This window comes from Corythoichthys intestinalis, chromosome 1 (assembly GCF_030265065.1).
Source record: "Corythoichthys intestinalis isolate RoL2023-P3 chromosome 1, ASM3026506v1, whole genome shotgun sequence".
Classification (NCBI taxonomy): domain Eukaryota; kingdom Metazoa; phylum Chordata; class Actinopteri; order Syngnathiformes; family Syngnathidae; genus Corythoichthys; species Corythoichthys intestinalis.
Window position 1 is genome coordinate 74,704,906 of NC_080395.1, and position 16,274 is coordinate 74,721,179.

Here is a 16,274-nt window from a genome sequence, read left to right on the forward strand (position 1 = left end):
CGCTTTTGTTTCATAAAACAAAGGCAATTATATTTATTGTTCAAAATGTCTGTCATTTTTAGCATAGAATCATTAATTAATGTCTAATATTTTGTTTTTAAAAAAAAACACTCAAAAAAATTATTCACTTGCATATTTTAAACTTTTAAACAAATGACGTCACAATGAAAACAATGGTGTCTGTAAAAAAGTCCCAGATATCTACCGCATAACTATCGCTTAGTTGTATTTTTTATTACTGTCACATTTTCTCCGATATGTTAGATGATGAATATATATGAAATATATGAAAATCTCGACCACTCCTTGATGTCTGCGATTTCTGCATCACGACCCTTGTTATATTACCATATTTCACCCATAAAATCCCCAAAAAATCTAGCTGTGGCCATTCACAGCTGTGTCTTGACACTCAATGATACATGCTTTTCGTTTTTCGATCGAAACAAGGTACGTACGCAATAATATCTATAAAGTCATGGCGTCTGTAATTCTGCTCTCGCGTGTTCTCACCTCCAGATAGGGATTTGCTGTTTAAAAAACATTTAAAAAAAAAAAAAAAAAAGCCCTCCTGTTCAAAATTTTTCTTCCCCCAGAAAATTGAGATTTTAAGCTTTCCAATGATGTATCACACATGCAAATCGGACAATTTTGGAAGTTGGCCAAATTGGGGGTCTCAGAGCGGAACTTCAAGTCACCTGAGTGTTTTCCGCCATATACATGTACAGTGCCCTCCATAATTATTGGCACCCCTGGTTAAGATGTGTTTTTTAGCTTCTAATATTTTTTTTTATTCAAATAATATAGGAACTTAATAGAAAAAAGAGAAAAATCCAACCTTCAATACAAGTGCATTTATTCAGTTGGGAAAAACTCCCACATAAAGAAATAATTATTCGACATCAAATAATGTTTGTCACAATAATTAGCACCCCTGGTTTTAATACTTTGTACAACCACCTTTTGCCAACAAAACAAGGTCTGGGGACTGAGATGGCCATGGGAAGAGCTTGATTTTGTGTCTGGTGAACCATTTCTGTGTAGATTCGGCCATATGTTTAGGGTCATTGTCTTGCTGAAAGACCAAGTGACGACCCATCTTCAGCTTTCAGGCAGAGGACAACAGATTTTGATTTAAAATGTCCTGGTATTTCAAAGCATTCATTATGCCATGCACCCTAACAAGGTTCCCAGGGCCTTTGGAAGCGAAACAGCCCCACAGCATCACTGACCCACCCCCATACTTCACAGTGGGTATGAGGTGCTTTTCAGCATGCGCATCTTTCGTGGCACGCCAGACCCACTTAGAGTGTTTGGTTCCAAAAAGCTCAATCTTGGTCTCATCTGACCAAAACACCAAACACCAGTTGAAGCCTGGGACCGTGTGCTTTGGTTTTCCATTAAGGTCCCATATTATTTGAATAAGAAAAAAATATTAGAAGCTAAAAAACACATCTTAACCAGGGGTGCCAATAATTATGGAGGGCACTGTATATATAGCAGTATTGATTGCCTTACCTAGAGGCACTCCATTTGATATTTTGTCTAAACTTTTCAATTGTAAATTAAAGAACATATTTAGCAAGTGTTTTAAACTTGGATTTTGGTGGCGGGGGTAAGAATGATTTGATTTTTAAGAACTGAATAAATCCAAATACTGTAAATTTTAACACTTTGACATTTTTCTTGCTAAAATTGCTTACTCTGATATGTGTAGATCACATCACGTGTGTTTTTCGGGGAGCCTGGTCCTTGGTTTAATAAGATGCAGATGGATGGGGACAAGACCACTATATTCCATGACATTGATGGTTCAGTCAGTGAGTATCCCGGAGCTTACCTGGTGAAGGAAGACAACTGGCTGCTCAGACACCCTGAGTGCATTGATGTGCCTGACTGGAGGGCTGCCATCTGCAGTGGGCACTACGCACAGGTGGGCCAATCAAGGCTAAATTCACATGCAGCCAATTACCATTTCATTATTTGGTTTTGAGATTTAACAAGGTTATGTATGGCCATGTAAATACGTTAAAAAACAGCAGCATATTCCAGTTTTTTTTTTTTTATATATAATCTGATTACTCCCACTGGGTTAACCATTTCTAAAACAAATACCTGCCCATGGTCTTTTGAGTAGATCGCTTCTCAGTTGCTTTTTACTTTCCTAAACAAGGTTTTTTCCACTTGGATGCCCGAGATCAAGGCGCCTTCTTTTCCTTTAAGTCTCCAACTAATGTATGGCTTACTATCGTGTCACATTTTTACACATCCCGGGTAGGTATGGAACATAACTCACACAATCAAGACGGTATTTGTTTGAATGTATTGTCTTCCCTGTGTTTCTAAAATGTTCACAACACCAATTAACATGCATGCCTTGACTTACATTTGCAAGCTTCAAATTGGGTACGCCTAGTTAGCTTAATTAACGTCTTTGTAACGTTTGCTAATATAGCATCATCAGTTGGACTGCAGGCCTCTGCCAAGGCCAAACAACTCCAATTAGCATCAGAACTAGTTTAATTACATACTGATATACACGTTTTCATTATTAATCCTATAATAATAATAATCATATTTTTTCTAAACCTTTTACAGTTTTTCCTCAACATTTGTGGTTTATTTTTAATTCTAATATTGCACTGAAATATAAATCAACAATGTTCTTTATCATTGTCTCCAAATCCTTCCGACACTGATAAAAAATACAACTTTTTATGGGATATAATTAATAAGTTTTGATTTACACTGCTGGCCAAAAGTATTGGCACCCCATCAATTCTGTCAGATAATGCTCAATTTCTCCCAGAAAATGATTGCAATTACAAATCCTTTGGTAGCAATACCTTCATTTATTTTTGCTTGCAATGAAAAAACACACGAGAGAATGAAAAAAAAAAAATGAAGTCATTATCATTTTACACAAAACTCCAAAAATGGGCCGGACAAAAGTATTGGCACCCTTTGAAAAATCATGTGATACTTCTCTAATTTTTGTAATCAACAGCACCTGTTACTTACCTGTGACACATAACAGGTGGTGGCAATAACTAAGTCACACTTGCAGCCAGTTAAAACTGATTAAAGTGAACTCATCCTCTGTCCTATGTCCTTGTGCGTACCACATTGAGGCTACGTCTACAATAGGACGGATAATAGCCTTACCCCCGAAACACACAGAGTCCGCCGCGCTCCGCTCAGCTCCGTTCCGAATGACGCAACAAATACAATGCAGATTGAAAGCGATGCCCAATGCCCACAGCATATACTCTCATGCGGTCCGTGCACCCACGGACTCTAGACGCGCATGCGCAAAACGGAGTAAGCTACGTGATCAGATCAACACAAAGTTTATTATTGCGACAGTGTTGTCAGGGGGAAAATACGCCAAAAATGTAAAAGGCAAATAGTACAGTTCAGCTACAGTTAAATTCAATTCAAAACACACAAAAGCACACAATAACCCACGGATGCAACCTCCCGCTCCTACAAATCTACGCACGCACGCACGCTAGAGGTAAAATCGAGCTAAAAAAATCGAGCCCAAACCAACCCGGGCCCGCTGATATTAAAGCCCGACCGGGCCCGATCAATTAACTTTATTTGCAGGCCCAAGCCTCAAAAAAAAAACAAAAAAAAAAAAAACAAATTATGTTTTATTTGTAGGCCGGTTAAACAAGACTTTACATGCATATTCAATAAACATTTATATCTTTTATATTTGTGTGTCTGTTCTATCAGCTGGATGGTTCATGTTTCATTTCGTTGGCAATTAAATGCAGCAGCCCATTTGACATTTATTGTAGTTTCCTCGCGTTGGCAGGGAAAAAAAAAACGCAAGTTTTTTAAATGTTTAAATAGTCTGCATATTTTTATAATCATTATAAATGCATTTACACAACGAAATAATGCAGGAAAAGTTTGTAAAATATATTTTTGTGTGGGATATTGTGCCCACATGGTCGCGCCTCTCTGACAAGGAGAGGCTCCGCGCGGCTCCTGTTTGCAATTCCCATCCAACGCCTTCTCTGTTTCATCCATATTATTTATTTTATAACAAATATTCCTTAGTTTTAACATCCATACATCATTTTAGATTACATGTATAAATATACTGTATATTTATTACAAAAAGTTAGCAAGAGAGATGCCCTGCCCAACCCCACCCGAACGTAATAATTGACATTTTAGGCCCGACCATGCCCGAAATTCGAGTCGGGTCAGGTTCGGGCTTAAGATCTTACCTCTAACACGCGCACATACACAAACATATAGTGTGGCACTTGCAAGAATTCTCAGCGGCAATTAGTTTCAGTAAATCAACACAGAAGTCTAGCTCACTTTTTACTGTTTATTTTTTTCCACGCCCTCTTCGCGCTGCCGCATCAAAAACACCAATAAAAGAGAGTCGCGCTGACGACCAAAGCAGCACTTCCTGGTGACGCTACAATAGTATTAGGAAGAATGTCTTTTCCTTTTGTCATTTTAAAATATATTATTTGGAGATACACAAGCACTGTACATCCCATGCAAATGACCTGTATTCATTTTGTTTCGTGTAAATTACAATAAAATTTGGATAAAATTAAATGCATAATACTGTCATTAACACTATTTACTTTGAAAGACCGGATATTGCCGCCGTTATATTTCCAGTTAGGTGCGTGCTAAACGGCAGGGCTTGATCCAGCCGCAGGTCGACGGACCAGAAAATAGACCTCGTACGTGTTTTAGTTTTGACAGATCGGAGAGGCGGACTCAGGCGCATTCGGATCGGAGCTGAGCGGATCATGTGGACCACCTCGTATTGACTACAATACAAACATATTTGTTGCGTCGTTCGGAACGGAGCTGAACATAGCGCGGCGGACTCTGTGTGTTTCGGCCTTTAAACGTGTAATTAGTTGGACTATAAGGCATGTCGGCCACACTAGTATGCCTGTTATCCGGATTAATTGTTAGACGGATAACGTAGGCGGATAATTTTACCCATCGCTTACGCGCCGCCTAATATGGACTGCTGTCTCCGTACAACATTCGGATATTCAGGAAGGGACGTCATGCCGTCGCTGTTTTTAGTACGGCATGAGAGCATATAAACAATGGAGGTGGACGATCACGATGTGGCATTCCTGCTCTTTTCTTTTCCACACATTTTTTTTTAACCTTCAAACTATGTCTCAATTATATACAGGGGTGCACATAAGTGGTCCGCATGCGCGCATGCGTACTGGACGTAGACAAACGCGCTGGCCCTCAACGGCTTCCATACGCTTTTGCGTACCGATGGCTGACCACTGTATTTGCGGCGGACACGTGAAAATAACTTCTCAAAATGTCGAAGAGGCAGGCCACACTGAGTAATTACTTCCGTATTCCCCCACCCCCGTCTAAAGACAGACAGACGACAGAGACGTCACCGGAGCTACCGAAAAAAGGACTTTTGCTGAAAAGTGGCTACAGGAGGTATCATGGCTAGAAGCAAATGATGCTCGCACGGAAATGCGGTACAAAATGTGCCATGAGAATCCCAATGTCGCCGATAAGAGCAGCGCATTTTATGTAGGGTCAAAGAATTTCAGCCATCCAAACTTTGAAAAGCACGAAAAAAACAGAGCGCATGTGGGAATTAAGCAAACTATCGATGTCAAACAGGACCCCACTCGCCCTATGGACAAGTGGCGGAATAGGGCGGAATAAAGGTAATGAACAGCGACATGCACTGACAAACGTGTTTTTGCTCGCATTTTACAAAGCTAAACATGCACGTTCAATGAGGTTTTATGGGGAGGACATCCCACTTTTAAAAAGGCTTGGAGTTAATGTGGGAGCCGCATAATGCCCTTTATTTTGAAATGGTGCTTTTTATTTCTTTACATTTCACTTCAAAGTAATGGCAATTTTGTTGTGCCAGTTGATGTTAATCAAGCATTAATTGTTAATATAATTAATTAAAGTTAATTGGCTCTAAGTAAAGCTTGTCATAAATTTATCGCATCAGGCAGGTCGGCTCTCAAGCTGAATGAGGACCAAGTCACATCTCCAGGTCCTCCTCTGAGAACCTGGGCAAAAAAATTATGTGCACCCCTGATTATATACTTCAATTCAGTCCCCATTTGGGGTCCTCCTATTGCGGATGAGGTGGAGATGAGCGTTTTTTACAGAGCTCGTTTCCAGAGTTGTCCCACATCAACCAGCTGCGGGGCTGGTCCCTCCCAACTCAATGCCGACCGAACGTAAGTACTGTATATAAAATGCATAAAGGAAAATCAAACCCCGAAAAGTGACCTTCTTGGTACCCCCAGTCAAAGAGGCGCGCGATCAGTTTTTTTTTTTTCAAGACAGCCTGTCAAAACTGTTGCCACTCCCAGGATCGCCACTTTTATTCACAAGCAGCCTGGTTGCGGCTTCCAGGAAAAATACCCAGCACCACAACATATGCTTCTATTTGTTATTTTCCAAGTGGTGAGAGCGCAACTGAGCATCGATTGTAACATCCCAAGTAATGATGTCAGGCTTTCGTTGTTTTATAAAGATTTATTTCAATCACAACTCGGCTCCTGCTCGCAAAAGCCGAGCGTGGTCTCTCTTCCACTCTCGCTCCTGCATGATGCGATCGATTGCGATCACGAAAAAAACAGTGGACAGGTATGAAAATAGTTGGTGAAATACTCTGGAGAAAATTATCTGTCCGTATGTAGACGTAGCCTGAGTATGGAGAAAAGAAAGAAGCCCAAAGAACTGTCTGAGGACTTGAGAAACAAAATTGTGAGGTAGCATGGGCAATCTCAAGGCTACAAGTCCATCTCCTAAGACCTGAATGTTCCGGTCCCACAAAGCCCACAGCAGTGTGACTAACCTCCCTAGATGTGGATGGAAAGAAAAATTGACGAGACATTTCAACAAAAGATTGTGCGGATGGTGGATAAAGAACCTCGGGTAACATCCAATCAAGTTCAAGCTGTCCTGCCGTCCGAGGGTACAACAGCGTCAACCCGTACTATCTGTCGGCGTCTGAATGAAAAGGCTCTATGGTTGGATACCCAAGAGGACCCCGCTTCTGACCAAGAGACATAAAAAAGCCAGGCTGGAGTTTGCCAAAACTTACATCAGAAAGCCAAAAATGTTTAGAAGAATGTTCTCTGGTCAGATAGGACAAAAGTAGAGCTTTTGGGGAAAAGGCATCAACATAGATTTTACAGGGAAAAAAACGAGGCCTTCAAAGAAAAGAACACGGTCCCCACAGTCAAACATGGCGGAGGTTCCCTGATGTTTTGGGGATGCTTTGCTGCCTGTGGCACTGGACTGTTTGACCGTGTGCATGGCTTTATGAAGTCTGAAGACTACCAAAAAATTTTGCAGTATAAAGTAGGGCCCAGTGTGAGAAAGCTGGGTCTCCCTCAGAGGTCATGGGTCTTCCAGCTGGACAATGACCCAAAACACACTTCAAAAAGCACTAGAAAATGGTTTGAGAGAAAGCACTGGAGACTTCTAAAGTGGCCAGCAATGAGTACAGACCTGACTCCCATAGAACACCTGTGGAGAGATCTGAAAATGGCAGTTTGGAGAAGACACCCTTCAAATCTCAGAGACCTGGAGCAGTTGGCCAAAGAAATGTCTAAAATTCCAGCAGAGCATTGTAAGATAGTCATTAATGGATACTGGAAGTGGTTGTTTACAGTTTTGTCTTAAGGTTGTGCTACTTAAGTATTAGGCTGAGGGTGCCAATACTTTTGTCCAGCTCATTTTTGGAGTTTTGTGTAAAGTGATCATGATTTTTTTTTTTAAAGAAGGTGTATGAAGCAGTATAAAGGTGTTTTCGACTTACTCTTTTGGGTACATGAGCATTTGATTTTACAGTATACGTATTGATCGTAAAAAAGTTAACAACTGGGCAGGCTCTCTGGAAAGACGTCATAGGCAGCACAGTATCGTAGCATTCTGTGCAAAGTGTCAGTCAATTTCAACACATATAGACCCTACTCACGTGACGTCACAGCCACGCCCCCGCGCCATGATGTCCGCATACTCGCCATAGAAATGCATTAGCGCTTCGTAAATTCTTCCTATTATTGCACGTTTTACTGCTCGTCAACATTAATACTCAAAATGGTGAAGTCGTGTGTGGCGGTCGGTTGCAAAAACAGAGAAGATAGACGGAGAGACTTGAATTTTTACCGTATTCCGAGAGACACGAAGAGGAGGCCGCGATTGACTGCTGCAATAGGGAATGGGACGTACTACGTCATTGTTTGGACCCGCCTCCATGCTGGCAATATAATTCACTTCCGGGCCGGCAGAGTCAATGCGGATTGTAACGTGTGGTAGTGCTAAGCTAACTCTTTCGGTGTTTTAGAAAGAAAATATGGGTGCTTATTGTTGCGTTACCGGGTGCAACAGCGTCTCCTACGACAAAAAAAGGGGTTAGGAAAAATGGACTCACTTTTCACCGTTTTCCTGCATGGAGGACCAAATATCAGATCACGAAGGTACGACGGATGGCTGGATTGCAGCGGTTCGTCGGAAAAGCATTTCTTATGATCATATTTCTGCTGGAATGAGAGTGTATTCCCCTCATATCTACTCTTGTAAGTTGAACGATTTATCCGTTTTGGTTTCAATACGTTTTTTGTTTTTTTTCTTTACTGTTGTGTAAATCTGCCTCGGTAGCAATGCTAACCTACTCCTCCTCACCTACCTGTTGTGTTACTAGGAAAACCTGCATATGAAATGCTGACAACACATCCCGATTGGTCACCATATCTCTTCTTGGGTTATTCTGAGGTCAAGCGCACCACATCGGAGCGTTATGAGAGGTTGGAAAGGCGAAGAGTGCACGCTGAAACTTCAGTTTGCTCTGCTCTTACAAACACAATCCCAAGTGTTGTTATGAAAAGTCAATAAAATATGAATACCAAAACATGACTTGAACAACTTCTTGACAAACTGTAACTGCTTGTTGTTTACTTCAGGTCTTCATAATAAACAGGTGTAATAATTACAAAGTCAGGTGACTTAATTTTGTTATTCTATTTGGAATATGCATTGACAATTTTTGGACAGTGTTGTAGACAAGAACTGGGACTGATAAGTTGCAATAGATTTATTTCAAGTAATGCAATTTCTCCAATACGATATTTGAATTGACAGTTTTAAAATCTTTAAATTAGTGCAAACAAGGCCCACCCTCTGACGGTGGCAGCAAATATTATATAATTATAAGTAATACACAAATACAAGATCACAATAAACGTGTCTTTGTCAAAGCAGTTTAAAACACTATTTACTGGCCTTGGGTAAATTGCCAGACAGGATAAATATGTGCTTTAAAGTTCTTGCATTTCCATTTTAAGTATTGCAAGTACTAGTCTCCAACACAGTATTTGAACTGACAGTTTAAAATCATTTTAGTACAAAATGGCCCACACTCTGGCAGGGGGCAGCAAATATTATAATACATAATACATTATAAAAAGCTATATACTATATAAATACAAGATCACAACAAAACCTGTATTTTTCAAAGCAGTTAAAAAACATCCAGTGGCCTTAGGTAAATAAACGTGTATAAATATGTACTTTACAGTTCTTGCATTTCTATTTTAGGTATTGCAACTTTTCCAACACTATTTGAATTGACAGTCTAAAGTCTACATTATTGCAAATAGGAATATTATAAATTAAAAATAATAATAGAATATATAAATTCAACATTACAATGAAACGTGTCTTTGTCAAAGTGGTTAAAAAAAACGTCACTGGCCATAGTTAAATAGCCAGGCAGAATAAATATGTGCATTAAAGTTCTTGCATTTTCACAAGTTAAAAGCCCGCAGTTCATCGACGAGAAGGGCAGACCCAGATGGCGTCTGCTGCAGGGGCATGTTTGAGTCCGACACAGGACAAATGGAACCACTCCATTGAACAAATTTTCTTTGTCAAATGGTCCAAGAAGAGAGATGGTGACCAATCGGGATGTGTTGTCAGCAGGTTTACCTAGGAACACAACTGGTAGGTGAGTCGTAGTAGGCGAGCATTGCTACCGAGGCAGATTTACACAACGGTGTAAAAAAACAAAAACGTATTGAAACCAAAAGTGGATAAATCGTTCAACTTACAAGAGTAGAGATGACAGGAACACACTCTCATTCCAGCAGAAATATGATCATAAGAAATGCTTTTCCGACGAACCGCTGCAATCCAGCCATCCGTCGTACCTTCGTGATCTGATATTTGGTCCTCCATGCAGGAAAACGGTGAAAAGTGAGTCCATTTTTCCTCACCCCTTTTTTTGTCGTAGGAGACGCTGTTGCACCCGGTAACGCAAGAATAAAGCACCCATATTTTCTTTCTAAAACACCGAAAGAGTTAGCTTAGCACTATCACACGTTACAATCCGCATTGACTCTGCCGGCCCGGAAGTGAATTATATTGCCAGCATGGAGGCGGGTCCAAACAATGACGTAGTACGTCCCATTCCCTATTCGACGAGACAACTGGGCTCCAAACGACTACCACAGATTATGTAGTAGTCATTTTATATCTGGTAAGATGCATTTAATATATATTTAGAGGGTTTCGGGCTGACAACCACAATTAAGATCATTGCTAGGCTAATCGCCGACAACATACACGTATGTATGTAGTTAGTGCTATCGCTAAACCATATAAACATTAAAAGCCCTAGCTCCATTGACAAATGACATGAAATACATTAGACTTGACAGTGGATGTTAGCAAGAACAAAAGATTTTCAATTGAAAATTTCGTAACTCACCTTCCGAGCACAAGATTCCTGCCGAATTTTCGTGTACGAGGACGTGTTTCACCTAACCAGCAACGTAGCATTTATAAGCCTCCAAGCTCTTAAAGTTTTTCAAACTTTCGTGAGAATAGGCTGATTTTGTGTGGGTATCAGATGTCAGGCGAAGCCAGCGGGTCGAAAAACATCGATTTAGGCATCAAATACGGATCTGGCGAATGGATAAACTGAAGCTTTTCCACGTAACGCCTTTTATGCAACGGATCCAATGAGTTTACAGCGTCAGATAACACCGGGGTTTCCATGAATTGCTCTATAACTTGCTCGACTAATAGAAAACAATGAGAATAGGTCTGAAAAAGAGGTACAATATGGCGGCCGGAAACAGCGACACGCCCATTTTGTGACGTAGGTGAGTAGGGTCTATAACCGAATATACAACAAAAGACACATGATCAACATTAATAGGAGATAAACTTACAGATCCGGTTCTTCCTTCGAATGGATGGCGAAGTGTATAAAACACATGGATGGGTCGGACGGTTTTTTCAGAGGAGACTTTTTATTAACAAAACAGAACCAGCGTGGGAAACTGCCACTCAGCACGGCGCTCCCGCGCGACTTCAACACCTGCCTCTCTCTCGCTTTTGCCTTGCCTAATTTCTTCTTCTGCGCTATATTTGTAATGCCAGTTATATTTAAAAAGGATAACGACCCCTTGGGGATGGCAGTAGCATAAACATCTCTTAGAACTACTCCTTCTCCCCCTATTAGTAGGAGCAACATCAACGCAGGCAGGCGCTGCCCCCCGCGGCCGGAGGGATTCTTTTAAAATTGGTCCCGTGAAAAATCATGAAAACCGGACATTTTCATGAATTTATAAAACCCGTCCAGACATTACGGACAGAACGTGAAAAGTGGAGATGTCCAGGCAAAATAGGAGGTTTGGTCACCCTAAAAATGTTGTTATGTTACTGTGCAAATATTGCACAAGGGTACCCAGATTCAGATATATCTCTGAGAAGATATTACTTAGTGAGATGTGTGACTGTGACTGATAGTGTGAATCTGAAAATAGATGGTTGTCTGTCTGCCATGGTCCCAATTTAAGGCCAACTCTTCCTTTCACCCAGTGTTCCCTGGCTAGATTTAGAAAAAGGTTTACAAAAAAAAAAAAACACATTAATTACTCAATTTTATTAATGATACATAGGTTACAGACATGAGACTCAAATCAACTCCATGATTGTGTTCCTACAGATCTACATCCAGACACGTAATCCTGCCAACCTCAACATGCAAATAGTAAGAAATGAGTACCCTGACCATCCCTTGGAATTAGAGGGAGCGTTGGGAAAGAGGAAACACTACCAGCAGTTCCAACCAGTCATCACATTGGCAAAGGGCTACACCATCCACTGGGACCAGGCTGCACCTACTGAGGTTACCATCTGGCTTATTAACTTCAATAAGTAAGTAAACACAAATCAGCAGAACTGGAAAGATCACACACAGACACAACTCTTGTGTCATTTTATTTATATGGTGCCAAATAAAGCTTTTGATATGATTGAAATTATTTCTTTGATTTATTGCTCTGACAGATTGGACACCTTATGATCAACTACACTGATTCGTAGACTTCATAACTTATTGACATGACACGGGAAACGGGGCGATTTGTAGGGGGCCTATTTTTAAAAAACTTCAAATTCAAATATTTACAAAACCAAAGCTGCTACTGACCTAAAACCAAAACAGATGCCTACATTAGCCATATATGAGTCTCCATGAGCAGCGGCATCAAAAAATTCAAAGTAATTCCCTTATAAAATACTGATTAATTATTTTCTATATCAGTATAACGCAACTTAAAATGGCTATAAAAGTCTCAGATTTTACACTAGATGCACAAAAATCACCAAATAATCACCTATATTTTCAGGATCAATAGCAATATTTAACATATAACTTAACATATAAGTTTTTGACCAAAATAGCAACCTATTTTTTTTTTTGTTTACTGCGAGTTTTCAACAGCTAATAAATCACTCAATTTAACATCAGAAACTTGAGGAAAACATGCAGAATCAATCATAAATAATACATAAATAGATCATTAATAAATTCTATATACAACCACAACTTATCATAGAATAGAACATCCCTTTATTATCATTATACACTATATACTGTTAGCGAATGAGGCTAGCGGCCGCCTGGCGTAAACAAAGCTTTTCTGGCGAAAATTATTGTGAATAAATGCTTAAATCCTCGAATTCTTCATAGATATGGACGTAAAACAGTCTCGAGTCTTGGTTAAAAGCACAGAAATCGTGCAGGTAGCATTTATTTAGCGTAAATATTGCCAACTATGAGGCTAGTCAGTTATGAAAATTAGTCGCCTCCATGTGTATACAAAGAAAATTCCTGCGAATAAATGCTTCAATCACGCATGCATGGTACGAAAAATAAATTATTTACCTTGAATCTTCGAACAAACTCACTCCTGAAAAAAATCCTTCCTGTTTGCATGCAGTACAACTTTCGTAGTTAAATCCAATTGTAAGTAAATCCAAGCTTAAATCCGATATGAGCGTGTGCCGTCTTCGGCGATGACGAAATGAAGCTCGGCCCCCTCAGATAAGGCGTGATGCAAAGAATGACGAGGTGTCAGGTCAATAGATTTTTGAGGTCTATGACTGATTGTACTTCATCAAACTACAAAATCAGATTTTTAAAGAAGGTAAAAAATAAAATTGCTTACTGCAGTTGAATTTCCTGCCACTGGTGTGATGTTATCGCTGAAGAGTATCTACCTTAGTATCTCAACCTTTTGCTTTGCATTTGCTGTAAGTGTTAAATCTGCCTTGATACCATTTTGCAGTGGTTGATGTCGTACTCACTTTTTTTAATTCAGTAAAAGAACAGATACAGGTGCAAAAAATACTAAAGTCCAGGTACAAGTATATAATAGCTAAAAACATGTAATATTCTAGTATCTTAAAAGTAGCCACCCTTTGCTCTGATTACTTTTTTTTCAAACTCTTGCCATTCTCTTGATGAGACTCAAGAGGGAGTCACCGAAAACAATGTTTTACTTCAAACCTATACATTTTCAGGGTTGATTAGAGGAATTTAATGCTTTATCAATGGGCTTGGGGCCTTCATTTGTGAGGCATTGAATGGAGTCCAAACATTTGGCCTATACTCATGGGTGAAAGTGGTCCGGAACGGTCCGGAACGCCGTTTAGGTAAGAGATTCGGCACCGGGACGGAATGGTGCTTTGATCCTGAAAATATGACAGTAACTGTCAAAACCCCATGCTAAAAACAACTGAACTGGCTGCCACACAGGCATCTCCAAGAGAAAAAAGATCTACTAATGTCAGATTTACATACACAAGTGTTCAAAACAAGCATAATAAAGTGCTTGTGTAGCATCATCCGTTTCCATCGATGTTTATAATTTATTTATTCCACAGACAGCACGGAGCTCCACAGCTGCAGCAGATATCTGATATTGACAAATCGCATCGATGTGCGCTTGCGCTGAGCTAACCACCCTCTCTGACCTGGACTCCAGTTATCAGTTCAATTGGCTGACATACTTACAAGGAGGGGTGTGCCATCTTGGGCACCCCACGATTCGATTTGATTATGATTCAGGGTGCTATGATTCGATTATTGAATGATGATCACGGTATTGACTAGGGGTGTGCTTGCCTGGTACACCAGACTCCCCGCTGTTCCAGCTGTCTGTCGACCATTTGGCAGATCAAATTCCCAGAGCGGAGCAAGCCACGGCAAACAGAGAGTGGAATGGACCAATCAGCGGCGGGCAGGCGGATGTGCCGTTGATAAAGCAACAAGAAACTAGCGTGAGGGAATAAACATACGAGAAGAGCGGAGAAGTTTATTCAACATGGCTAGCACGAGACAAACTGTTGGTTTCAGCGACTCAATGTGTTTGTGGTCATTTGAAACTGAATTTACCGCAGATTGGAATATAGTCTCGGCTCTCCCGTTCGCCATCTGTGTTGTTTTGGAGACGACTTCCAATGCGCAAGAGTGACGTTGCTCGTGAAGAAGACGTCACGCAAATAAATGAATCTGATTGCACGGGCTCGAGAGGCCAATAAGGAGATGGGTCCCAGACAGAGGTTGCGCTAGACATTTTCGTAATCTGTCATTTTGACTGACATGGTCATAAACATCCAGTCATAATCTATTTTTACCCGTCACTTAAATTTTTAAAATGATAATGATGACATATTCAATAGCATTTAATTTTCATTCATTTTTAATTAATATTGTAACGCTTGCTTGGCGGCGAAAAATTAGACACGGAAGTCGTGGTATTTTTCTCCCTCTTTTTACTCTGCTTACCGCCAACAACACCAACAAAACAACAACTCTGCCCCCAAAGAAAAAGATGCAACTATATAGACCCCAATCACCAACGTCACACAATGATCTTAATTGTTGTTGTCAGCCCAAAATCTTCTAAATATATATTAAATGCATCTTACCAGATATAAAATGACTACTACATAGTCTGTGGTGATCGTTTGGTGCCCAGATTTCTTGTCGAATTACAGCAGTCCATCTCGCGCTCCTCTTCGGGTCTCTCAGAATACGGTAGAACTTCAAGTCTCTCCGCCTATCTTCTCTGTTACTGCAACCAACCGCCACACACGCCTTCACCATTTTGATTATTAATGTTAACGAGCAGAAAAACACGCCGTAATAGGAGGCATATACGTAGCGGTAAACACAACGAGCTGACACACAATATGGCGGCTCCAGTCAGGGGGGCGGAGTTGTGACGTCATGTGATTGGGGTCTATACACAGGCGGCAATCTAGTTCTACCAATTGGATGACGCGCTGGCACACCGGGTGCACCAATAAGAACCTCGCGTTGATGTGTCAATCACGGTGCCGCCGCCAGACCCCGGTGACGCTAAAATATTCTGACAGAATAGCCAACGACGTCATGCATTAAGAGAGACAATAGCTAATTAATATGCTCACTCGCCACCCTGTGGTTTGGGGTGTGAATTGCAACCTGTCAAAATGACGGACGGACTTCAGTTTTTTCCGTCACTGTTTTAAAAAACCGGTCAACGATGGAAAATATTCGGTTAACGTGACCCCTGGTCCCAGACTCTTCTCACAGTGTTTGAAAAATACAGGGAGAAAAGTCTGGAAGTGCCAGGCAAGAGGTGTGCCATCTTGGGCACCCCACGATTTGATTTGATTGCTGATGATCACGGTTATCACGATTATCAATGCATCATGCATCACTAATTAATAAAGTAGCCAAACAAATTCATGTCCATTATTTATTTAAAATATCTTAATGATTCAAGAGAAACAAAGGAAACATGCTCATACAACAAAAAGCTGCCCTTAAACTGCTTTTTTGTGTTTATTTGTTTTTGTTTTTTTAAAGACAGTGCAAAAACATTCACCATTTTCAAGGCAGTACTTATTTCTCAACATGCCTA

At 40.4% G+C, this 16,274-nt stretch overlaps 1 protein-coding gene and 1 long non-coding RNA gene across 2 annotated transcripts in view; both read left to right on the forward strand.

Annotated features, from left to right (window-relative positions):
- The window catches only part of cemip (cell migration inducing hyaluronidase 1), a 293,578-nt gene that overhangs the window by 257,841 nt on the left and 19,463 nt on the right, over positions 1 to 16,274 (forward strand). Inside the window, exons 22-23 of the mRNA XM_057839754.1 lie at positions 1,718 to 1,933; positions 12,023 to 12,234. Coding sequence (XP_057695737.1) covers positions 1,718 to 1,933; positions 12,023 to 12,234 — 428 coding nt within the window. The remainder of the gene's footprint in view (positions 1 to 1,717; positions 1,934 to 12,022; positions 12,235 to 16,274) is intronic.
- On the forward strand, positions 8,299 to 8,920 carry LOC130917959 (uncharacterized). Its single transcript, XR_009063541.1, has 2 exons — positions 8,299 to 8,489; positions 8,714 to 8,920. It is a non-coding gene; the product is annotated as an uncharacterized LOC130917959 (long non-coding RNA).